The sequence below is a fragment of the Chamaea fasciata genome, unplaced genomic scaffold, assembly GCF_029207755.1.
Source record: "Chamaea fasciata isolate MVZ Bird 193981 ecotype frontalis unplaced genomic scaffold, bChaFas1.0.hap1 SCAF_3, whole genome shotgun sequence".
Classification (NCBI taxonomy): Eukaryota; Metazoa; Chordata; class Aves; order Passeriformes; family Sylviidae; genus Chamaea; species Chamaea fasciata.
Window position 1 is genome coordinate 90,225,744 of NW_027094088.1, and position 26,732 is coordinate 90,252,475.

The following is a 26,732-nucleotide window of genomic DNA, read 5'->3' on the forward strand; positions in this document are numbered from 1 at the left end:
TTCTTAGCACACATTGAATTATTGTTGATATGATATTCTAGACTACCAATAAAATATTTGCTTGGGATTACACAGTCATTTTTCTGTGTATTCACTCACTGATTTAATAAATTCATCCTTGCATATTCCCTCCATGGCAAAGAATAAAGCCTTGTGGTGTGTTCAGTAATTTAAGCATATGCATTATTAGATAGTTGCCTTCTTAACATAGTGGCTCTGGTCTACATTTGAGAGGAAATCCAGTGGTGTACTGCACACATGCTTCTGAAGCATTTGAAGCTTCCCAAATAAAACCAGCAGCATCTCAGCAGCAGTTGGTTTCTATTCAGGACACAGAGAGCCCAGACTGCTGCGCCTGTAAGCTATGACATTTAAGTGGCAGGTCGCTGCCAATTTCCATGTTCCTATTTGCATTCTGTTTGGTGGCACATCTGAAGAAAATAATATATTTTGTTCACAACTTATTTACTTAGAATATTTGTGATTACCCAACCAAGTATTTTTATATGGTGTGTCTTTATGTGTATATATATAGATAGATAGATAGATATAGAGATAGGTATACATAAAGACACACCGTATATACATGTATACCATATATACATGTATGTATCTATATACGTATATATATATATCCGTGTAGAGACATACCATATACAACCATATACACATGCTTATATGTGTGTGTGTGTGTATGTATGGGGGGGGGGGGGGGTTTAATTATATTTATATAGGATTTAATGGCTTATTATATAAACATTATATTTGAAGTTTTTCAACAAATCTTGGATCAAAAGATGATGGGTCTACACCACCTTTCAATTCTCTCTAAAATCTGTAGACAAGGCAAAAATGAAACATCGGTCTTATGTTGGGACCTAGCAATGTTCCATCTGTTACAGTCAAATCTTTGTGTTCCAAAGTGGTCATTGACATTTTATTACACTCATAACTGGCAGAGAAAAAGGGTGAAAGAATGTGCTTTACTCACCCAAGGAGTTTGACTGAATGAGTTTTCCATTTAGATCCTGCTTTCTGGGAGTGTCGATATATTCCCTCTTTGTAAAGGAAAAAATCGTCATACACTTTCATTATAGCTGAAAAACAACAGGAAAAATCACCACAGTCAGCAAACATTACTCCTATTATTCTTTGCTCCTTGCATTTTACCACTGATATTCTTGTTGTGTGTTGGACTGCATTAAGCGTACTTTGTAATTCTGCTAAAAACATCAATTCAGAAGTCCCCTGCTGTGAGTGAACCAATAGAAATACATCAGCAGAATTCTCTCTAAGGTCTCTTATCAAGATTGTTGGTTTTCTTTGTCATGGACACCCTCTCTCATTGACTTCCAATACAGTAAGAAGAAACATTGCCTCATGAAGGCTTCCATAAATTTTGAAATCTAATTCAATAAAATTATTTTCCCCAAGGTTCATATAAACTACTCAGTTCTGACTAGGATCTTCATATTCAAGAAAAGTATTTAACAGAAAATGTATATTCTGTGAAATATGGTGGAGTGACATGCCTTTTTCTGAAACTTAAAGTTCATCAAATACACAGTAATCCCCTTAAAGAAAACTACATTGTTTGTATATGCATAAATCATGATTGATAGTTAAAAGTGTGGAAAAAATCACCTCTTTTTTCATAAAAATATAAGGTGAAAGAGCTGATGTACTGAAAATTTTGTGCAAGAGAATGAATATTACAAGTATCATTTTAAAAGTAATGTGCCTATTTTATTTTTTTTTAGGAGCATCATTCATTTGTTTATTAAGAAAATAATTCTGGGTTTCTTTTCCATTTATGTTCTGCCACCTTAGTACCATTTGTTTTACGGTGGTCTACCAGATCCAGGGAAATGAAAATACTTTTCAGGTCTATGATACCTTTAGATTCCAGTGAATTAGAAGCATTAAATATAAGCTTTATTCCATCTTATTTTTAGTTTATGATTTTAAGTGCCACACATCTTGGAACATGAGAATTAGTGAAATCAAATTTCCTAAAGTTTTGCACCGTGGCAGTCCCATAAAGTACAAGTTTCACAGACCATATTTTATGTGGTTGGATTATTTACAGCATATGTGCCTGGTATAGATCTGCAATATCCAGTAAGCTGAGGTCATGCTGCCATTTTTTCTGTCTGGCATACTTACAAATTTCGTTTTCCTACCTGAATATTTTCATAAACTTGAAGGAAATTAACTATCTTTACAACAACCTCTATCATATTTGGCTGAAAATAAAAAAACGGTCAAAAATTTTAGGGGATGAGAGAGAACTCTCAAAACATGGTGAAATGAGGCCATTTGCCTTGCCATGGACAAGCCTGATACTGTGCCCTTCCCCATCACATCTTGGTTGAAGCTCTGCCAATGGGACCTGCTGTTCCTGAGCAGAGGAGAATATACCTTGTGCCCCAAATGAGACACATTCTTGTCTGTGAAGAGATATCATACCTAAATTTGTTCCATTGAAACGAAGTAGAAATTTTTGAAGTGCATTTTCAAAATAACTTTAGTTTATGTGATAGGATTTTATCCATTATTAGATATCATATATACGTTGCACACATGTGCAAGTGCGTATACACATATTTGTATATATGTGTACATATATATACCTACATATATTAAATACTTTGCAATCAGGAGCTAAAAAATGGTACAGTCTTTGGAGTAAGAGCGGTCTGGGTGCATGTAGTACAAGATGGACAAAGATGATGACAATTCTAGATCTAGTACTGAGATATTTTTATTTATGCGGTGACTTGGCCCTGATAGAGACTGTGACTTGGACAGGACAAGGTGATCACAGTCCACCACCTAATTTTGTTCCCTCACACAGAGGAGAAGAGACTTTGCATTTCCCAAAATGAATGGATTAATTATTAATGAATCAGAAAAGGCAGAGATTTTCATGAGGCTGACTGAGCTACTTCAGTAATGCTGAGACTGTCAGATCTATGCACATAGAGGCAGAAGATTAAAAGATTGATGCCACTATGAATTCCCTTGCATAAAATTCTTTAAAAGGGATTTTTGTCTTTTTAATCATACAAAGACACAAGAAATGAAGACTAGTTGCTACAAAAGGAAACAAAGTTTAGCTCTATACATTGATATAGCCAAGTGCTTTCTACAGATCATTTTCATGTGTTAGCTAATATAAAAATTTTTCTCAAGATCATAACAACTGAAATTATAAGGTTTTTTGGGTCAAAACTCTGATGTATTGCCAACAATGTTTGAGCCTTTCTTTTAATCAAGACTGACTAATGTGTCAGAGAGGATGATTTTCCTACATCAGCATTATAACTGTCAGAGTATTTCCTAAAGTCCACAAAGGGGGAAAAAAAAAAAAAAAAAAGATGAATGGGCAATATTAGATTGTCCATCTGAATGTTTTCAAGGCATTGCTGAAATTTCACTATGTTTACTTGAAAATGGATTTCTTAAAAAACTAGTATTTCATCATTTGAATCCAAAAATGCTAATTGCTCAGTTTTTGTGCCATGTAAGACAATTATGTAGGTCAGAGAGAAATTGTCATTCAAACTTGAAAGCTGTATAACATGAAATCTTCAATTACATTCCTAAACCTACTGCTTCACAGTTGTTATAAAAATATTTCTTTCTTAACTTTGGATATGCTCAAAAATCAAAGTCCATTCATCAACATGTTTGATCTTGAAAGGATCTTCAACGTTTCCCAGCTATTAAACATTACTTAGTACATTAAATAAGGCTGTCACTAAGCACTACATAAGTTCTTCAGGAATGACAAGTGAATGAATAATGGAAAACCTCCCTCAGTATTTGAAGCTCATTTGCAGAAAAAAGTATGATATGGTTTGAAAATTAGACTTTTTCCCTGGTTGCATTTGTAATATGGGAAGATGGAAGAGAGGATCAGTGACAAATTACAGGGTCATAACTGTGATTCATTTAAAATTTGTATTATAGCCAAAAGAGAAAACAGCAAGTGATTTCACTCAGTGATGCACACTCTTGGTTATATGCCCTTATGGAGATCTTGATTTTTCTACAAACAGCAATACCTTAACCTGATACACAAAAAGCATTAAAATTTTTTTAAAAATATAATAATTGTTGAGTGGCTAAATCCTAACAAATGGCTGAATATTGATTATTTATTGTGTAAAATTTATTACTAGCAGATTAATCCAGCAAAATCTGTGTATACACGACTATCAATGCAATATTTGAGGTCTGAAAATCTATCTTGAGGATCCTAATTTTTATGATTTTCTAAAAACACCATAAATTACTGTCTTTACATCTAGAACAAGTGCAGTGTGAGAAATAATATTTTCCTTGAGCAAACAAACTTGGACAGAACAAAAAAAAAAAAAAAAAAAAAAGACTGATGATGTGGATCTTGTTAAGTCTGAGCTTCAGATTAATTGCAGCTGCCACTTCTTAAAAGAGCTTTAAGAAGTAATTTCAACTCCACAATGCACCAAAATTAATTCTATCTAATAATCAAAACTATTTGAATAATAAATTGAAGATTATGGTAATTCCTTTTATAATTAAAGGCAGTAGAAATGCAGAAGTCCCCTGAAGTAAAATTCTTTGGTTTTGCATCAGCCAGCCATGCAAGACAGGTGGAGATACTGCACTATAACCTTCCTCCATCATCCCAAGCCTCACATCCATCAATCTCTCTAGTTACACTGGCCTGGGCTGTGAGCAGGAACCTGCATTTTCAGCTGTTGCCAGCACCATTCCAGGGGAAAGAAAAAAATAATAATAATAATAAAAAAATATTGCTGTTCCTTACTCAATGCTGAAGTCTCTTTATTTCTGACCTCTGCAAGGTCAGGGATCTTCATTGCAGAGATCAGCAAAAAAATTCCAAACTGATAGGCATCAACAAGAGCATTTGGGCTCTGAAATGAGAAAATCTGGGGTATTTCAGTACTTTCAGTACTGAATGACTTTCTGGAAGGCCCATATAGTTCAGCATTACCTTCAGAGGACCTTCAGAGAAGAGCAGGTCTGCTGGGCTGGCCTTAGCCAGTTGGGGAATCAACCCCAGCCCAATAGAATCCAGTTTGGCTAATATTTAATTCCACTTGCACAGCCACAGATTGCCATTTCACCAATGACCAAAGAACTGTCATGAGAAAAGGACACAAATTTCCTGCACACAGACTTTGCACAAAATTTCAACATATCCAGCCCAAGGTCATTTTACTCTTTACAGGCTCTGATGCAGTCATGCTGCCTTTGGGGCCACTATTTACCCACCAAATGTCCCTGGATGAATTACAGTGCATATGACCAGTTTCTTCACTGTGGCATATAATTTGCATTTTCTAATATTTTGATACAAGGTTATTGCACAGTCTAATTACTTCAACAATGTTATGGTCCTTTAAACTTACCGTACCTTGCACTGGTCCTCTGTCCTTGATTTCTTTCATTATATCAGTTTCCTGAGAGGAGGTGAGAGCAGCAACAGAGAGAGCAAGGGAAGATAACATTTATTAAATAAAATTAAAACTCATACTAATTTATCATTGTGTGGACATATATATAGTATAAATATATCTTTGTACTTGTATTTCTGCTGCAGAATATTTCGTTTGCCAAAAAAACCCTTCAGAAACATGTTTAAGAAGACCAACTGCACTGTTATGACTGCATACTTTTTTTCTACCTCTAATTTCTATTGGACCAAAAAGTATCAGCTTTAAAGAGATGATGTACAACTGTACAGAGAAACTATAAGGAATTTCAACTCTTAGGAAAATTCAAGGCAACATAAATGAAAATTTACAGCTCTAGTCTTGGAGTTAGGTGAATGTATTTTAATATGCCAGATAATAGTCAAACCACAGAGGAGTAAAATTGTTGAGACATCAGATGAATTTCATGAACTTACTTTTGAGGACACCCTGTAGTGAGAGGCACACCGGTATAACCGATTGGATTTTTCAAAAGCATTGGGACATGGCCCATTTGTATGGTTTTTGCCATATTCACTTGACACATAACACTGATTTTCAGCTGATGGCCCCAGGTGTTTGTTCCAAAATGATGGATAACAAGCATATGATACAATCCTGTTCATATATTAAAAAGAAAAAAAGAAAAGTTGGTAAGAAGCTTGCTTAAACATTTTTGCCATTTTACTTCAAGATTTTGATTTGCAACAGTGGTATTTCAAGTAATATTCTTCAGAAGTGTGAATGACACATCTTCCACTGGATAGCATTTCCTTCAACTAATATACATGATATTTATTATTAAGTTTCCATTACAGTAGTCCTCTCCCCACCCTTCTCCAAAGAGAGAGGGTAAAAAATGTGTTTAGCACTTGCCACCTGGTACATTCATCTCATTAATGATGCTTGAAAGTTCACTCTGAAAAGATCAATAAATTTCCAATGTTGTCAATGGCCTTTATTTATCAAAAATGGCTTGTGAAATGGAATACACGGAATACTTAGACATTTCTGAAACAATATACACATTTCTGTGTTAATGCCACACAGGCCTATGAGAGGGTTTCTTTTACAGAGTACAAATAAATATTTTGCTGAAGCAGAATATTTAAAATAGTCAGTCCTATAAAAAGCATTTTTATTTAGATAGCTCATCAATTATACTGGACTTTATGAACCTGAGGAACTGAAAACTATATTACTACACAATATGGAGTATAACTATGTTTGCCTGTGTATACTTAGCTGTCAGAAGTTTTTCAAGATAAGCCCTTATGTGCCTCAGCTGTTTTGAATATGAGATGGCATTTTACCATTAGCAGTTGGTGATAGAAAACCTGAGAACATCTTTTTATTTCTGCCCAATGTAGACCACATACACACAGTAGCACACTGGAGCTGCATGGTAACCCAGATAAGATCTCTCACTGTGAGCTGAGAGTCACATTTAGAATCTTTTCACCAACCACAGTTTCTGCAGCCTTGATTAGCACAATTGAACAGCATTCTGCTGAGACATGATTCTGTATGTGCTGAAGCATCAGCACAACAGTAAATATTAAAAACGCTTCAAGGAGAAGACCCTTCCAAAAGAGTTATAGAAGAAAAACAGAAATAGATGTGAATATGTTTATATGCACAAATATAGATACATACATGCAAAAATAATGTTAGAAACAAGCAGGATCCAGGGCCAACCAGGGAAACTCTGCGGTGTGTTCATACTTTCTTGACAGAATTCATTTGAAGTCACATTTGTATGCTCAATCTAATGAAAATTTTTGTGGATTTATTTCATTTACATGTTTGAATTGTGAGATAAGAAAATAATCCTAAACATTAGACTATGTTATTTGCAAGTTGGCTAATAACAGTAACATCTTTCTCATACCCTGCAACTGCCAAGAGCCCAAGGTACAAATCAGATTAATCCCTACTGGGAATATAAGCACTATTTACATTCATATCTAACTTTTATACCACCCAAAAATGAAGTATTTCTTCCTCGTTCTTGATGAATATAACATTTTTTTCCTTATTCGTTAAAATAGATGCTTTCAAAGAACACTTACTTCTCCCAAATTATGACTTCTAACTGAAATACTTAAAACTAATGATAATCAGTAATAGAATAGATATTTATTCTTTAATTAATGGAGGAAGACAAAGAGAAAGTGATGTTTAAACAGTGTTTCAGCTCCACTTACAGCAGATTTCACTGTTAATTAGGTGTTTAGTGATTCTGAAAAGTCAGGTCTCAGCACTGGCCAACATTCATGGAGCTTCATGGAAATTTTTTCTGACTTCACTGGGGATAGTTTAGGTCGGCACTTGATTTTTCTGAACTAAGAAACTAAGAACTGTCAAAAACCTGAACTAAGCACACTCCAGGAATCAAAACAGCAGAAACTTTAAACAGCATTGAACAGCTGCTGTGATAATTTACAAGGCCCCACAGAAAATCAATGTGTTTTCTCCCTATTGCAGGGCATGGAGACAATGAAACAATGATCGCAATATAACGATTCCTAAATATAAGGCACCTGAAAGTATGAGGAAGCAAGGGCTATTTGACAGGGTCATTCAAAGGACACTTCTGACTTGGATGCCAGAAATTTCCAACTTTTTTCGTTGTCACAGACAAAAAGTTATGGATTATGGGGTTTAGCTACAAAACTGATTAAATTATGAGTCCAGTGAATGAAAACGGGGTTGGTTTTTTTTTTTTTTTTTTGGGGGGGGGGGGCCTTTTAGTGAGTTTGTGTGGGTTTTTGGTGGGGTTTTGGTGGGTTTTTGGTTTTGTGTTTTTGAATTTGTTGGTTTTCTTATTGTTGCTCTTGATATTATTTGCTCTTGGCTACTGTCAGAGACTTGACATTGAGTTAGATGAACCTTTCCTCAGACCCAGAAGTGCTGTTCTTGTGTTCTTCCAGTATCTGTTCGAAAGATATTTGGATATTTGCCTTAATATGTTTATTTGTCCCTGGAAATGTCAGAATGGGTTTTGAAATATCATTTGAACTTGAGGAAAGGAAAGCAGAATGAAGAAATGTTTATAAAAATAGGTAAGTAGGGATGCTTTCATGTATAGTACTTTGATGACAAATCAATGATCCGGGATAAAAATGTATAGCAAGCAAAGGTCTGTCAAAGCACAGTGATGTACATCATTTTGTAGAGAACAAAAAATTCATGATGGTTTTCACAATTGCCCTTCAGATTATTTACGGAGATGATCAGCTGCAAGAGGCTGGTGAATACAGGAGGCTGAGAAATAAGCAAGTACTTGGGAGTGTGGAGGTGAAAAGACTGTTACCAGGTGTGCTGTGTGAGCTGAGGTGCTGTGGCTCTATGTTTCCAGGCTCACATCAGTCAGAAAGCCTGTTCAGCACTGCTACTCAGTCAGGTCAAACATTGCATTCACACCAGAACAGGCTCCTGTGAGGGTACAGCTAGGTTGATAATGAAGTGTCTTGCAGAGCTTCAGCCTGCCTTGCTTTCCTTTTAAAAATAAGATAACTTTTTTATGCTTAAATTGCTTCTGCATAACAGGCCATGTCACTAACCACACTGCTAAGGAAAAAATAATACTACATGCTGGCATAGGAAGAATTTTATCATTATGGGACTCATGGTAGTTCTGCCTGTACAGGGGTAACAGTCAGAGGAAATAGAAAACTAAGAGATTTCTATTGTCCTATCATTTCTATGCAGTGCTATCACTGCATTCTTTACAGCTTTTTCTCTAAAAATAACATGCTCCCCAACTGTTGTGGAGATAATGCTCATAAAAAATTTTCTCACTTCTCTCACCTACACCAGCAATCCTTGTGATCCTGTTTTTAACAGGCAAGAAATCAGTCCAGAGAGAAAAAGTTTCAATTACTTTCCCAAAAACATGAACTACTGAGTATAATAGTATACTCAGTAATAGGACCGAGTATATACTAGTTACAGAAAAACACTGTATTTAAAAATGCTTACAATTAAAATGTCAAGTTATAACTTTATTTTCTTCATGAATTAAGCCTTTTCCCTTAGTTCCCAAGATGCTGAGGGGTCTTTGCTGGGTAGAATCACTCAGCTGAAGGTTCTCCTGCTTAAAACCTAAATGAAAGCTGGTTTAGTGTTGAAACCCCTGAGAGAAAAGACAGAGGAGGAGCATTCAAAATAAACTCTCCCCATAACATTACAAAATCCTTGTCATATCAGAAATAGTTTGATACACTTGCAGAAAGCAGAATTATCACTTCTATAGTGGGACAGGTCTTCTCCTGGATCCCCAGAGTGCCATGTCAACTATGACACATCACGTCTGACATTCTTTCGCTCTTGATATGGTTTGTTTGTTTTTTAATAAATAAAATTAAAAGTTGACAGAGAGAACACCTGAGATCTCTCTGTCTGTCAGTTTCAAATATATCAGAGTAAGGGATGAGATGGTATGAAAGCAAGACAGGAAATAGATTTTGGTATGGAACAGAAAGGACAAAAATATCTGGTAATGTGAGAAACAGCAGGATTTAATTATATGGTATCTAAAATGCAGTTACTGAAATTCTCCTGGAAGCCATTTCCAGGCATTCAAACTTCAAGGAGCTGACTGAAAGCAGGATGTGCAGATTTACCATGACAAGTAATGATGATATGATGAGACAATCTGACCATGATGAAATGACTGGCTCCATAGAGAATAAGTAAAGCAGTACCTATCATTTACCTTGTCTTTAATGACATTTTCAGCATAGATTTCTGTGGTGTTCCTCTAGTTTATTGGATTAGGTAAATTGCTTACAAGGTCAGTTGTGGACTGGCATGTTGCAAAGTCGACAGAACAAAGTGACTGGTGTCTGTTTATTAATGGCATTTCCCAAGAGACAACACAAAAGCAACACTTTTGCACCTCTATTAACAATCTGGATAGCCAGATGTAAGGCACCCTTAGCAAGTTTGTGGAGAATGTAAAACTTTTAGGAAGTGATTAGTATGCATGGCTGCTGTTCAGAGCAGTGTTAATAGGCTGAAGAAATGAGCCTGACAGAAATATCCCAAATTTCAGCAAAGACAGATGGCAAATCCTGCCTCTGAGCCAGAACTGCCCAGGTACTGGCAGGGCACTGCAGGTGTAGGAAGTCCTTTCACAAAGGACATGAGGTCCTGAGAAACAGAAAGTTGAATGGAGTTGAGCGATGAACCCTCTTGGTAAACGTGGACAGTCAAAACTGGGCCGTATTACCAAGAACATAACCAAGACATTGTGAAAAATTAACATTCCCCTCAAATTTCTACTCGGCAGATGGAGCTGTATTTTCAGTTATGTATTCCTTGGTAAAGATTCTGACAAACTGAGCAAGTCCAGTGGAAGGCACTTAGGGGACTGGAGCTGAGGCATCTGGACTTGTTCAGTTTAGAGAAGAGAAAGCCAAAAGAGTATATCGTTCCTGTCTTCAGCCACATAAAGGGAGGTATAGAGGAGACAGAACAAAACTCTTGGAGATGCAGAGTGAAAAGCTGGAAGGTACCAGTCACAAGTCCTACCAAGGAAAATGCTGATATAAGAAAAATATTGTTTGACCACAACCCAAACAAACTGACCTGCTGCAAGAAAGGTTGTGGAACCACCATCCTTGAAGATGCTCAAAATGTGTCCAAGGACATCGCCTAAACAGCCTGATCTAATTTCAAAGTCATGCTTAGAGTAGAATGTTGAACCAGTTCCAAAGTTCCAACCAAAATAATTTTGTGATTCCTTAAATGATTACATCCCATTTTAAAATTTCTAGCTGTTCATGGGGAATTTGATAGCTCTTAACTCTGCTTAGTCTGATCTGAAGGAAGAAGGATCTAGATACAGTCCTTAAGAGAGTGTTTCACTCTGAAACCACCTTGAGGTGAGATGATTACAAGTTGCTTTATAGAGAAAAGATGTTTGATTCATTTGAATATTCACAGTGTTGCCTCATGCAACTGGCTGCTTACTGTATCCCAAGAAACACAGAAATTTTATGTTTAAGACATTTCCATATTGTCTTATTGAAACTTAAGCAACTGGTTCAATTTAAAATAACCTCAACAGTCAGATAAAATATTTACCCATGCGTTTTCAGATATCTCCAAGCACCATCAATACTTCCACCATTACATCCATGTTGATTCCTGGTATCACAGGAGATCAAGTTCTGAGCAGAAAGATTGTCTGTGATCTGACCCTTTGACTGAATGGCTATTCTGTCTGCCGCAACACCTGTTTGAAAATAAATTTTCTGTTACCAAAATCAAATAATTACTCACAAGTTTGCATTTGTTTTTGTGAAAAAGGGACAAAAATACAACCTCAATATTTTCTGAGTGTGCAAGTATCTTCACTAAACAATACTGATATCATCTGTCCAGACTTTTGTGAAGAGGGTTGTGAAACTGCAAAGCATCATGAGCAACTTTGCCGTTATATGACAAATTCCTAGATTTACTGGCTATTATAAAGTCCCAAATATCTAAATATCAGATGAGACACTTGCATAATTGTCTCTATCATATTTGTAAATGTATATTCACATCTAGTTGTCTTCAGCAGAAGAAACAAATGCTTCCCAGCTTTCTGCAGCTGAATCTCCAAATCTCTTTGTTTTCTTTTCTACCTTTCTTTCATTTATGTGAGGGAAAAAAATGTGAAAAGAGCAGTCCTATGAAGAAGAAAATTAAAGACTGAAATATTGGTTTTATTGCAAAGAATATTTGGAGATGTTTATATTGAAGTGTAAATGTAGGACTCTTCGTACCTCCTCCTTCCCTTATTACACAAAATTATTCATCAGACATAGAAACCTTATCTGAATTCAATCAGATAATCATGATTCTTAGTACTTATGTATTTATGAACTGATTTAATGGCTGACTAGGTTAACTAAGTTGTGGGTGAAACTAAGGTGCTTCTACTTTCTTTATCGAATGACAATGAAAAAATCATTAACCCTCACTGCCAGTCATTACTTGTGATTAAATTTTTTTGTATTACTTTTAGGGCCACATTTTTGGATTTTAAAATTAATTTTTTAAAAATCTCTTGAAATCTAAATCCCCATTAAAATCAATACAAACTTTGGTGAACTCTGAGGAGGGCTTCAAAAAAGAAAGTTTGCTGACGTCACGTGACAACTATATTTTGTGCTTTTGTGAGGTGTCCCATGATAATGAATCTATTTTCATAGGTATAAAAGCCTTTTATTGTAAAGTGTTGGAATTCTTACAGAAAGTAATTAACAAGAAAAAATTATACTATTATAATTATAAAATTATTAAAAAAATGCTATTCTATATTATAGAAGTGCTTGTCAGTTCATTGAGCAACAATTAATCTTGAAAATTCAGACTGAAAATGTTAGATGCACCTAAAGAACATGTGAAGGCATCTCACTCTACACAGCTTTGAAAATAATTATGTGCATTAAAATGAAAATATTTGTTATGGAAAGGAAAAATTAGACACAACATCTGCAAACTCTTTCCCTCAGTGATCTCTGTAAATCTCTGCAGTAATCTGTCAAAAGATCTGTTAAAAGCTCTCTTGGTTTTCTCTTTTTAAAACTGCAGTGGATAAGATATATCAGAAAAAGAGGATGTTCAGTCTGTTTTTTTCAGGGAGCTGGGATTAGCCGGCCTAAATACTCTTTTCCTTCTCTTACTGCTGTGATTTGAAGAAGAATTTGCATAAACCTGCACCTGTGAGGACCCACTGGCCAAATTAAGTCATAAAGATTGATCGCATGCTTATGTTGCACAATTTTATGAAAAGCAAAGTGCTGCAGCTTAGACTGACATTTAAAGATTTTGGGACAAAATAGAGGAAAAGTCGTAGCAATTTAAAATGTTCCTATTTGGTAATAAAAGGTGAAAAGCGAGCTGATATTATTTTGTTACTAACCACTAAAATTTTCATTACACATCTAACATCACTGATACTTTCAAAGGGAGTAAAAAGAAATATTACTTGCTGTAGAAAAAGCCCAGGATGCTCCACAGTTTCGCTGATCCAAAGGATCGTGAATCCACTCAGGCCACTCATAAGTGGCTGAAAAAATTGCAGGAAAGTTTTCTTCTGGAAGTGACTTTCCCTAAAAGAAAATGTAGAAAATCTGTATATGCTCAATTTCCCATTTTATCATAAATTTTACCATAATTTTGTTCATAAAATTCTTAATTTTTAGATTGAGGAAACCTAAAGTATTGGCCCCTGTGTCTTCCCAACCAACTCTGTGGTGGTTTCCCATGGCTGGGTGCTGCAGACCCCCGAGAGCAGGAGGGTTCTGGCACTCCCTTAGTTGAGCTGAAAAGCTGAGCTTCAAGACTGCCAACCTGAATAACCTGACCACTTCCTCTCTGATTTTTTACTCAAACAATAATTCCTTATTAAATTTGCTAAGTATGACCCAGCTGACATTTTGGGAAAGAAAAGCCATCTGCTACAAATAGCAGTGAAGTTAAATACCTGTTACCCTGTTCTCCCAAAGACGTGGCGGTAGGTAGGAAATTTTAGTCACTGTGGGAAAGGAATCAGTACAGTGAATCACTGATTTGTCTGTTACATAGACATTATTCAATCTGAAGGAATTATTCCCTTTCCAGAGTAAAAATCAGTGATTTTTCTTCTGCTTTTCAATCTGATAGTGAATTCATGAAAATTCATGGTCTGGTCTCTAAAGCAATTTGGCCAGCCATTTCTGGCACCTTCATCTCTCAGCCTTAATTTACGTCCCCCTTCAAAGTCCTCCAAGCTTTGAACAGATATTTGAATATGCAAGAGCCATCTGGTACAACTGCTAATAATCTGAGTGTGTTCAACACATAAAAAGCATTGACCCTTTTTTATTATTATTTTTGAACTTCATGGAATGACGGATTATGCTGTGCAAGGAAATAGGAATGGCCACAGAGAATTGCAATATTAGGCCATGCAATCAGTCTGTTTCAAAAAATTGTAGATAACCTCAGTTCCAGAAAGAAATACAATATACAAAATAAGATAATCTGTTCCTAAGCAAAACACTTACTGATGTTTCTTCCTTATAAGTAGGCTGAAATTGTGAAGCCAAATGGCTTCTATCCTGTTTAAATTCTTTTATTTTACTTCAATTTACTTATCTTCTAATTCTGGGTACCCTTGCTAAAACATTTTTCTAAATTGTTTTTCTGATTTATAATCATAAAGCATGCCTTTTGCTGAGATGATTTAAACATTTGAGGCCAGTTCTTTCAAACTATTTTAGGACTCTTTGGAGAACCAAATGTTAGCCTTTTGACTGTATCAAGATCACTTTGTTGTGTACACTGTGAAACAGCAGTGCCTTCATCCAGCTTGTACACCTGGATTTGCACAGAAAATCCCCAGCTGAGAAAAAGTGGGTAAGAAAAAAGGAATCATGTACCTCAGGTTTATATCTGACCTTAGGTTGGGATACAGCGCCAACAGGCAAATTGATACAGTCTGTGTGTATTCCCAGACCCAGTGGTTCTAGGTTGAGCAGGTTAGATGCAGGCTGCAAGTCCTGAATCCATTAAGGGATACTGCAAGCTGCTAGGTCACTTCAATGATTTTGAAATTCTCACCTCCACACGAACAAGGCCAGTAATTTTTTAAACCTTGCTAAAATATTGATATTAATATTTTGATTAATCAGTTTCAAAAGCCTGTTTTTCAGAATTTTATATACATGGGACTTGTAACATCAAGTGACACTCGGGAAGCAGCAACTAATTTAAAGAATACCTTGACAAATTATCATTATGTCCATTATTAGTGAGTAAGCACTAGCTCAAGATATACTTTGAAGATGAAACATATGGGAGAAATCCCAGATGAATAGAATTTCTTTTATATGATGAGACTGTTCAGTACCAACCAGTAAAAAAGCAAAATTTGGCAAATGTTTAGCCCAATTATGTGGGTAATGGCTGCTTAAAATGCTCATTATAATTTCTCATTACAAATGAGGCAGTTGAGAAAAGCAAAGTTCTAAATAGATCTCCAGTCTTGACAATGTCTTACTTTATGTATTCCTAACCTACTGCCAATGTATTTATTTGCTTCATATTGTAAATCCCAGAGCAAATTCCTCATTAACCTTCAGCCTTGCCATATAGAAATCCAGGACTGATCTGTAGCCAGAAACATCGGCTTTTTTTCTGAAAAAAATTGTTACCCTGATATTGAGGAGTGCTGCTGGTCTGTGGCAAATATCAAGTCTAGACAACTGTTTCTCAATGTATGCTCCATGGACCAGCACCAGACAGCACAAGGCAATCAGCAAAATGACTGGTGAACTATTTTTAAACCTTTATATGTGCTCTCTACAGCGAAGTTAGCAGCCTGGCCAAAGCAGGAAGGTAAGAGGATATGAAAGTGCACTCAAATTTCAACAATGACTTCTTCAGAAAAGATAGATGACCAATAAGAGTAAAAAGGTCAAAGATAAGTGAATTTGCAAATGTGGAAATAGTTTCCCTGAGGGAAAGCAATTTTTTTTTAATGTAGCAAAAAGATTCTGGACATCATTTGCTTTGTGAAGACCAAATGGGCACGAATGATCTTCAATTTGCAAGAGACCTACAACTGCTGAGGGTTTTTACTGTGAAAAGCCATGTATCGATGGAACAGAGGGTTTACTTTGTCTACTTTCCAATTGTTCTTATGAGTTTCTTGATATTTAGTTTAAAAATGGTGCCTTATTACTTAATTATGTATTTCATTATCTTGTAAGATGACACTTAGGTGAGCACCTTGTTGCTGGGGGTGCACGTTACCATTGTAATGTACCTCCTGCCAGGACTTGTGCTGACAGAATACCATCAGATGTATCACAATGGTTTTAAAGGTGTTGCAATTAGTCGTGTGCTACATAGAACTTCAAGAATTATTGCACTGTCTCCGGCACTGAAAATGCCTTCTCAGATGCAAGAGCTTCAACTTTGTCAGGAGTCAAAAAGTTTTAGTGGTGCATTTAGCTGTTGGTCTATACTCAGGTCTAGCCATACTGTGCAACAAAGGGTCCTCAGTTCAGATTTGGTTCTTGTTCCAGATCATTGTCTTTTGGGTATTCTAATCTGTCATCATGTCAAACATCCCTTCCAGACAAAAGCATCACCTTGTTGAGCAGGTGAAGTCTTTTATTAATAGCAGAACTTTTAAAAGCTCTATGAGTGACTTCAGAAAGTTTGTGATTTCCCTAAGAATTTTGTAGAAGCTGATAAAGTCATACAGAGAGTATAATTTTATATTTTTAACTTTTGTAAGTAGAAAGATTTCCTAGAATCCTGTGAAAGGTATGTGATTCCAGCAACACGTAAGGAAGTCTCATGATGATTAAATGCATGAATGTGCCAACTTGGATTTCTGGAGAAAAATGCATTGAATCTCCTTGGGTGTCTGGCAGTGCCAAAGGGAGTTGGGTTGTGGCTCACAAATTTCAGAAGACAACAGACAAAAAAATATAACTGAGAAATGTATCTGTGGAAAAAAGGCTGTAAGAAGTGTAGCAGTGAAAGTAGCTGCAGGAATCTTAAAAACAATAATTCAATAAGCTGGATATAATGCAGGCCTACTGAGTAAACAGCTACTACAAACTGGATGGAGGAAGGGAAATATATAGAATTTCTTGAAACCTTCCCTTTCCTGTTTTCCTAGGTGGGATTTGTATCACCCAGCTAGATACCTAGCAATGGAGGTGTCAGTCTCTGGGCTGGGTACATGACATCCTTTTTTTGCCGATGCTATATGAGCTTCACACTGTATCCCTCAAGGAAACAACCAAAAACAACAAATCAATCCAACTCTGTTGAGCCTCAATGCAGTTCACCGGTAACTTAAGGCAGACACCTACTAAATATTGGAATAAATTCTTTTATGCCATTGTCTTATTTTGACCTGCCATCTTCAAGTAAAATGATCCTTCTTTGGCTGCAAATAGTAGTCCAGAAAATCGTACAAGGCAAAACTCCAAAGCTTAATTCCTGTCTACTTCTTGCTCTGGTAATCCTTCAGAGTGTAATTTTAATTGAGCTGGCCAGTACAGGCCTGAGCCCAATGACTCGCCATGCTGCTGCAGGGAGCTGACATTGTCTGAAACAAGCCAAAGGGTTAGGACTGCTAAAATTATTGCAGAGGCCATGCCCTCTTTCCCCAAAACCCATTCAAGTGTCAGCTCTGCACTACTGTCACCACAGGGCCTTCTATCTTGTGGAAATCCTTCTGCCACTGATAACTAAATTTTTTAGCTTTATATATATATATATTTATATATTTGCAGCTTCATTGATTTTTAATATACAGCTGTATAATTTTTCATGCTTTCTCACACTTCAGAATGCTAGATTACCCCTTCTCACATATTTATGCCACCTTCTTGAAATTCTGTTTAAGTAAATAGCCTTATTTTCAAGAAAAGCATTTCTAACAAGAACACCCTGTTTTACACCAGCACACAGGAGACATAATAAAATATAGTGCTGAGAACCCCTTGGAGAGACTCCAAGGAGCAGGCCCAAGGGTGCTAACCAGGGCAACTGGTCTCTGGTAGGAGGTACTTGATAGATATATTAATTAATTCAACTCATAAAATTTGTGGAAATCCAATATTGGACATGAGCAAAGATATTTGGTGCACCCGAAAGCTTTCATTAAAGGACTGCTCTTTATATTACCACCTTTAATATTCTTTGGAAAGTTTTCTTTTGATGGTAGAAACACCACAACACATAAACAAGCATCAACAATTGACTTCTAATAGATAATCACATGGCATCACTTGCCTGAACTATATTGAAGGCAAAGATAAATACCTGTTATACTTAATGTTTTTGCAAACTTTGGATCTATTTATACTTTCACTTCTAATTTGACTCTGGTGAGCTAGTTACGTGGGGGTTTTTTGGTCCATGGATTCTGTTAATTGTGTTCTCTAAGAAAGAAGCTAAGTTACTGATCCAAAGCATTGGAAAAATCACTCTGGATTCAATAACTTGTATTTTTCTTAAATTGCTTAACCTACATACATAAGTTAGTGTATATTTGCTTTGATGCAGAACTAATTTCAGCATAAATAAATGACAGGAAATTTAATTTAGCTGTCATGAAAATTGCCAAGGACAAGGGGTTTGGAAATCTGTTAGTAGAGAACCATTTCATTTTTCAATGATTCCCATAATTTTGCTGTCCATTTGTTCAAAACCCAAAAAAGCTTTCACAGCTTCTGTCAAAGATTGCTGTTTAGTCTCAGCTGTTAGCCTTAATGAGCTATGCCCAGATGTATTTTTCTGTGGTTACAGCTATGCGTGCAATAATTAGCAAATGGAGAGAATATGGAGCCCTCTTAAGGAAGTGAATTACAATGATAAGTTAATATTGCTGTAGAGCTTCACAGTGATTAGGATTTTCTTTTGCTCCTTCTTGTTTGATTTCTGTCAATAAGGCCAGACATTTTATGACTTGTAGAACTGTTCCAGGGACATCACATTCAACATGGAAACATTTAATGACAAAACCCTGAATCATACTCTTAGAATTGTCCACATTTATTTTTCCACGTGATGAAGTTATTAAGAAAATTAGCAAGTGTACATGACACTTACAGGAGCTTCTCTCATATTCAGCAAAGAATGAGATGGAGGGAAGGTGCCCAGGCGTTTTTTGAAACCTTCTTCCACTGTCATTCCCCAGAACTGACTGTAGTTGTCAGCTTTCCATCTTCCTCACAGATGAAAATCAAAAATACAAGACCCAGGTTAGAGATATCACTCACATTAACACACTACTCATTTAAGAGTACAACTAGCAAATGCATGCAGAAATAAATTTTTGAAATTGCATTTCAAAAACTCGCATTCAATATGCATGAGAAAATATTTGCTATGGGCTTTTCCACTGCAGATAAGTGCAGGATGGAGCAACACAGCAGTATATGAATAGTAGTGATTTGGAGTCAGCATGACATCAGCTTGCAGGACATGAGCGGGCAATACTTCAGAGCAGTGCTGGCAAATGAGACACTCAGTCAAAACATTACTGTTCTCTTGAAGTTATGCTCAAGTTGTGCTCCAGTCCAGATTCCCACAGAGGACTAGCAGCCTCGTGTAGTGAGTTACAGTACACCTTCAAGATCTGGTGCACCAGAAGAGAGATACTGCAAACCCAGCAAAAAGCCCAGCTGACACCTTCTGCCCAAGTTTTACACCAATAGCCACTGTGAGAGAAAGGGCTCCCCATGGTTCCCTAAGTATTCCCTTGCTACTCCCAGGTGGCCTCAACTCAGATTGCTGCACACTATATGCACAACACCAAAAGAACCACCTTTGCAGCCATGCACACTTAGAACACACTGAAATCTACTACTCAATAAGGACTAAGTGATGGAAGCAAGCATTCTCTTTACTCCTTCCTTTCTTGCTTTTGTATGAAGAACAAGGAGTGGGATTCATGAGGCCCAAAGAAGCCTCATTGCTCTTGGTCTCACTTAGTCACCACTGACAAGAGACAGGTTCAGGCTCCAGGGGCCTAACTTGGTTATTTATCCCAATTCAGTTGGTTTAAATGTCTCCCATGAAACAAAATGTTTCAGTACTCACGACAGCTTGCAACCCGGACAAGCTTCATTGGTACCCTAGATCCTAGGGAGGCTGCTTCTGTATCTCTGCCTTTAAACAGCCAGCAGACTCTCAAGGCACAGATCCAGTACTGGGGTCCCTAATCCCTGTGTACTATCCTTGGAAATGAGATTGTTAGCAAGAAAAACACCAAGCCCCCAAAGTTCTGATAACTTGATCCTCATTGTGCCCATCTTCTCCTCTTCCAGTGCTACCTGGAGTCCAGTTACATGGAACAGTGCTCTCAAAGGAGCAGAAAAAAATAATTTAAATATCTATCCCAAGTAATAAACACAGTGAAGAATAGGGGAAGATGATGTAAATCATGTTTTGAGGGAAAATAAATTGTTTTGAATTTGGGGATTATTACCAGCACAAAATGTTCAGTATCTTTCCATTTAAAGCTTTATAATCTGCCAGTGATTTAGGAAAGTTTCACAAATGCACACTTACTGTCAAAATCCTGTAATGTATCTGGAGAAGGAAGGGGTGGGGAAGACTGCGTACCTTGTAATTTGCACATACACAGAATGAACAATACTGTGATGCATAACAAAACTCTAAAATAAAAGGGTTCTCACCCATAATCTCCAGAATTGATGTGCTGAATTAAGTCTTGGCGAACAAGGCATACGTCTGTTGAACATTCCCAGAGACTGTTGAAACATTTGCTGAAAGGACAAGAATATCATTAAACAAAAAAAGGAATTGTCAAAGGAAAAATATGCACTTTAACAGCAGAAGGCAGATGGAGGAAGAAAAAAGTGTGAACAATACAATTGTCACAGAGTGTTTATGAAAACATCGTATCATTTCTTCCCGCTTCACCATCTAATGACTTGGAACAAGGTGGAAAGGTTTACAGTTTGTGAAAAAGGTCATATCTGTAAAATTTTGCTTCCATCTTTGTGAGATCAAACCAGGAAATGTAATGTTGATGTTGAACTCCTGAAAACATGTGATGTTTTGAGGAAGTTTTACTCTGGAAACCCGGAAAGGGTTTTGTGGCCCCACATATCATGCTCCAAAGACCTGGGGCTAAAATCAGCACAGTGAGAGCTCCAGCCCTATTTGAGTGGGGCTGGAGTTCTGGGATTCCAGTCCCTCCAGTGAAGGGCTGGTTTTTGGAGAGGAAAATCTCAGGCAGCCGACTTCCAGGGCTGACAGCAAATCTCTCCTGCCCACACTGTTTGCTTCTGCCCCAAGGCAGAGAAAGGAGTGCTCAAACAATTCACCCCTTTTCACATATACATATACTTTCCTTACAGGTTAATGTAAGTTCTCATTAATCATTTAAAAAAAAAATGTAAATAAAAATGAAGGAGGAAGGATTCCACAAAGTTTAATGATATTTGTTTGATCTGATTCAGGTCAATGCCCAGGTCTAGACTGAAACCATTTCAATTTAGGTTTGACTGAGCAGGAACAGAGCAGGAACAGAATTAGGCCAGTGAGGAGGAGATTTTAAAAGTCAAATATCCATATCTTGTTTAGAAATCCAGTTTCCCTCTTGCTGTTCTTCTAAGTTGACTGCAATCTACTTCTACAAGACCTTAATACTTAGCACTGCTTTTGTAGCCATTTTGATTTGATTACAAGTTTAATATAAATATAAAGATGCTCTCTACCTTAATTCCTGTTTCATGACATGTGCTAAATAAAATTCAATTTGCTGTTCTCTGAAACATTACCAGGAATTGCAGTTGTCTTTAATTATTGTTCCTTCTCCGTAATATCGGCCATCTTTATAACAACCTGCCAACATAACATATAGATGTGTGAAAATAAAATAATTCTATAAGTGAATTAATGAAAACTCTTGCATTAATTGGTTTTATGCAGTATGCTTGAATAATTTAGTTGAAAGTCAAGAATGTGGTTCCAGTTTCTTCCAGGTACTGAAGGCAGTTTAAGGTATATTATTTTTTCAGGAAATAGATTATCATTCATAGTAAATAAATTCAGTGTCAGATTCAAAACACCCACTGAAAAATTACTATCTTACATATAAATAAAAGGAATCTTCAAATAAAGGCAACTAGTAAAAAGAAAATACTTCTAATAAAAATATTTTCTAATTGGCAATTAAAATAGAAATAATTTTTTACATGCAGAGAATTTAAAAAACTAGTAAATACTCCAAACCTATTGTAATAAATTGTTTTATTTTCCCTTGCCCGATTAGCTCCTCTTTGAGAAACAGGCAGTTCAATTGCACTTCAAGGCAAATGTATGTTTCATGCACCCTCCAGAACCCACTATACAATGTAAATTGAGCTATGAATTCTCAAAAAAATACATTCCTCTCTTATTTTTTTTTTGTTTGATAATACTCGACTGAGAAAAGATTTTCTGTGTGTTTCAGCATCTTCCACATAAATTGTTTCATTGGTGCATTTGATTGTCAAAGCTTCGGTGGAAAAATGATCCAGAATGCCTGCACAACAAGTTGGATTTGGTCAATAGTAAACACTGTACATTTATCACACGAGTCTGTGTTTTGCCTGTTCTGATAGTCAAGCCTACAGACACCATGTTTCTTCCCCCACTCCCTTTTCCTCTGTTTTCAAGAAGCTTTAGTATAGTGTTGACTTGCAAATTTGCATGGCACCATGGTTTTCTCCCCAGCACAAGTGTGAGGAAGGCCATGACCCTCTCATGGCGTGGGCTGGAGTTTGTCTGCCCTGATCCACACACACCCAGGCCTCAGCTGCCTGCACCTCCTTTGTTTCCAGGACAGAAACACGCACCCCAAGCCCTACATAATTTCATAACAAGGTGCAGAAGTGAGGCAGAGGTGATGTATTAACTATAAATGCCTTTATTTCCCTGTTAGTTCAGCAGGCCATGGGAAATAGCACAGGTAAAATAGATCCCACCGAGGTAGTCTGAGGCCCCAAGTGTCTTCTCTAATCCAACTTCAGCTAAGAGCTGAGGTATTTTTCACAGAATACTCAAAGCAAATTGCCATAGTGCCACAGTTTGTCACGGTGTGTCACAAAGTCAGCATCAGACAGTAGCCAGAAGGGGGAATCAAGCAAGTTTTTTTAAAAATATCAAGAGAAGGAAGTATTGATGCAGCATTCGAGAGATGAACAGACCCTCACTGGAGCTCTGCTGGCAGGGCACACTGCCTGTGCCCAAGATAAAATGCAAACCTGGACTAGTACAGAAGCAGCTTTATAATGATGAATGCTTAAGGAGCTGAAGATTAACACCATGCAGTTTCTTTAGCCTAGCCAAATTAATATTTTGCGGGCCGGGAGTACTGTCTGAGGCAGCAGTGAGACAACAGAGATATCTGAGAGACACATGAGAATACATCAAGGTTGTCTGGTTCTGAATGTATTAGGTTGGAATATTAATGCATTAAGTGGGAAATGAATTAATTTGAAGATGCAGCTTGATGACTTTGTGAATGGGATTTTATGATGTGAAAATCATTAATGGAAAGAAGAGAATTTGAGAAATGGAGACTTCCTTCACAGTCCAATATTCCTATACCCTTAATGGTTCTTATTTAATTTGTCTCCAGAACTGGCATATTTCTGTCAATGAAATATCTTTAGGTTTACTCCCTTGTAGGTCAGATCATATCTGTCTTGTAAAAGCAATCAGCAAACTCACTGGATGTCACTTTTACACCACCAACAAGGTAAGACCTTGTTGGTGTGGACTTTAACAGGGTTTTTTTCACCATCAGTATAACTGAAACAGAAAGATAAAATAAGTAATAAGTCCTGAGATAAAACTCAGAAAGTTATTTTAACAACAAAATTTAAAATACCACTATAATAAAAAGACCCTGAACTTCTATTTGGTATCTAAGGCAGGAATGTGCAGTTTCTTCTGAAGCTACACATGAAAGCCATAGAAAAAAACCCAAGGCTGGGTTTATAAAGGCAGAGGCAAAGCAGTTCCACACATTTAAATCAATACTGACCCCCAGCATGGTGCATATCCATGGAAGAAGTCACAGTGCAGCTTGTTTCTGCTGTACACTGTCAGTGAATATGTGGGGATCCAGAAATAAACCTCTGAGCAGTTTTATTGCTGTACATTCTAGCCCATGTAAAATGCTTCAGTTTATTGGTTTTTTTAAAGAAGTATGACTCAGGAGGCTCTGAGAGCAAAACCTCTGGCAACCAAAAGATTAAGATCTTCCAGGTAAAAAGTACTTTGGCATATGTGGTCTTTAAATAATTGTCTGCCTAAGGCAGAAGTCTAGTTCAGTTGCTAAAAGTCAGCTAACATATTTATGTCATTTCTAATTATGCTTCCTAATTTGCTTAATCTTCAGGCATTTATTCCTACTTGTTTCTCCTTTTTTTCATTCCAATTCCTCAGATATTCCAGTTCTAGAAAGATTCTTTAGACATGGTTTTGTTTGTTACTTTATTCCCCCTGCTTTATTTTTGGCTTTATTATTTGCGTGTTCATCCTCTAAATTACTTACATTATGAATATCCAATAAAGAGATTTTTAAAACTGGCGGACTTTCCATCACTTTAAAGATAAGAGAATCAGGACTTTTTGTGAGATGACATATTAAAAATAGTATAAGTTCATCTATAGGACAAGTAAAGGTACTCTAAATATAATTGCTAACCCTGGCAGGTATATTAGGAGTTACTAAACAGCAAATACAAATGCAAAAAAATTGGATTAAGAAAGCAGTAAAAATATTACCTCTCACCTATTGCCTTATCTAAACCTTCTGTTACACTTCTATCTTTTAGAGGTAGACTTGTGACAGTGACCATGTGGCAAACTGCTGCAGGTTTTGTAGTGATTCAATTCCATGAGACAGTTTGCCAAAGTAGACTCACCAGCTCTCAGCTCTGGACACAAATACAACTGCATGTTTATGTACAGCTTGCAACAGAAACCTCATGTTGAAAATAATATATACCACTGCACCAAATAAAAATGAGAAAAAAAAAAGTCTTTATTTACAAAGAGCCCTAGAACACACTTTTAAATGGTTAGAAACACTTTGGAAAATAAAATTTGTTTTGCAGCATTTCTGTCACTCCCACTTATCAGACTTTGGCTGTGTGCTTAAGAGTACAGCCGTGTGAAGAGCTTGTATTCTGAGTGCTGCACTGCAAGCAGCAAGGTTACTGCAAAGAGACAGTAATTTTAAAAAGTCACAGTAGTATTTAGTTGATTTTAGGCTTTTGAAACTTTGGTACATTCTCTACATCTTTGGCCAGATTTGGTGTACTGACCGTAAGAAGCTATATAGTCCTAAAATCCACAACACCAAATTTTCTTTGGCCTACTCAAAAGTCAAGGGAGGGGCCAGCTTTTTGAGGTTTTTTTTTCTCAATCTTCAATGCTAAAAACAATTAGGCTTAGCTTAGAGTAGTCCTGAAGGGACTTCCACTGCAAACTAACTAGTAAGAAACTAAAATATGCCACAAATCCTTGTTCTAGACACATCCCTTCACCTACTCCTTGTTCTAAGCACATCCCTTCATTTAGTCCTAGACGTGAGCTGTCATCAGAAAAACATTGCCCCACAGGAAAGCTATGCTGCATCAAAATCATTGAGAGAACACCTCAGTACCATTCAGGATAACCCTCAGTTTTGTTGATGATTTGTTTGTACTGATGGACACAAATACTTAGAGCTTACTGTTCACCTCATGTTAATCTGTGCAACTCTATTGAAATTTTTCAGCTTACAGTAATTTTGACCCGATGAGGTTGTTCTCTGAGAAGTTTCAAGTAAAACAGAAGTTCTGTCCAAGAGAAATACAATCAAATCAACGTTAATGTCCTAGAGACAAAGAAATAACAGCAAATATAATTCTCACTCCAGTTTCATACTTAGTGTCTTTGTCCACTATGTCTTCAGTCACATTTTCAGCTTTTATACACTCTAATCAGTAATTCCACTTCTACCTATATTTTCACTGCTATGGACTAACTCGAACTGATCATTTTCTCTCTACTTACCCCATGCTGGAGGAGGCCAAGGCTCCTCTGACCTGGTGGGCTCCACAGGGTGGTTGCAGACATCCCAGTAGTCAGCACAACAGTCTACAGGCCCAGGAGAGCCTGAGGTGCAGTACTGGTCACAGTAACATATAGCTCCTCTGGAGACAATGGTAAAGCTGCAGTCATCATCTCTTCCTGTGCAACAGCCTCGTATCCTGCAGGAATTTCCATGATACAGACTCCTTTTAATCCTGTTCCACTTAGCAGAACCACTGACTTCTACAGAGTAAAGTCCTTGGGAGACATTTCTTCTAGAATCAAGATGCTTTGCCATCAAAACTTCATTGGCAATGCAATATAAGAGCAATATCTGAATTTTTCGCCACATTCTTATGCCTCTAGGAGCCTTTTTGGGGGCTTGTTGTCCTTCACTTTCTCAGCAAATATTCATTTAACTCTAGATGTAGTACCTCCAGTTAGCAATCAGAAAGAAATCTGAACAGAAAGCTGCTGACTACAGTTTTCTAGGAAGACTCTGCATATGTTAATTATTAGTCAGATATGTTGTAAACTTATTTATTTGCCCAAGATACAGAGGGACTGGAAACAGAGCCATAACTATGTATTTATCATTATGAAACTGATGACCTCTTGCAAGTGAGAAAGTTT

The 26,732-nt window shown here is 36.8% G+C and overlaps 1 protein-coding gene across 1 annotated transcript in view; it reads right to left on the reverse strand.

Moving 5' to 3' along the window:
• TINAG (tubulointerstitial nephritis antigen) overlaps positions 1–26,525 on the reverse strand; it is a 38,754-nt gene extending 12,229 nt beyond the window's left edge. The window contains exons 1-9 of the mRNA XM_066179768.1: positions 26,082–26,525; positions 21,809–21,872; positions 20,699–20,788; positions 19,107–19,221; positions 13,474–13,597; positions 11,580–11,730; positions 5,924–6,104; positions 5,429–5,474; positions 992–1,097 (exon numbers count right to left, since the gene is read on the reverse strand). Coding sequence (XP_066035865.1) covers positions 992–1,097; positions 5,429–5,474; positions 5,924–6,104; positions 11,580–11,730; positions 13,474–13,597; positions 19,107–19,221; positions 20,699–20,788; positions 21,809–21,872; positions 26,082–26,451 — 1,247 coding nt within the window. The 5' untranslated portion in view covers positions 26,452–26,525. The remainder of the gene's footprint in view (positions 1–991; positions 1,098–5,428; positions 5,475–5,923; positions 6,105–11,579; positions 11,731–13,473; positions 13,598–19,106; positions 19,222–20,698; positions 20,789–21,808; positions 21,873–26,081) is intronic.
• Between the last annotated feature and the right edge of the window lie 207 nt (positions 26,526–26,732).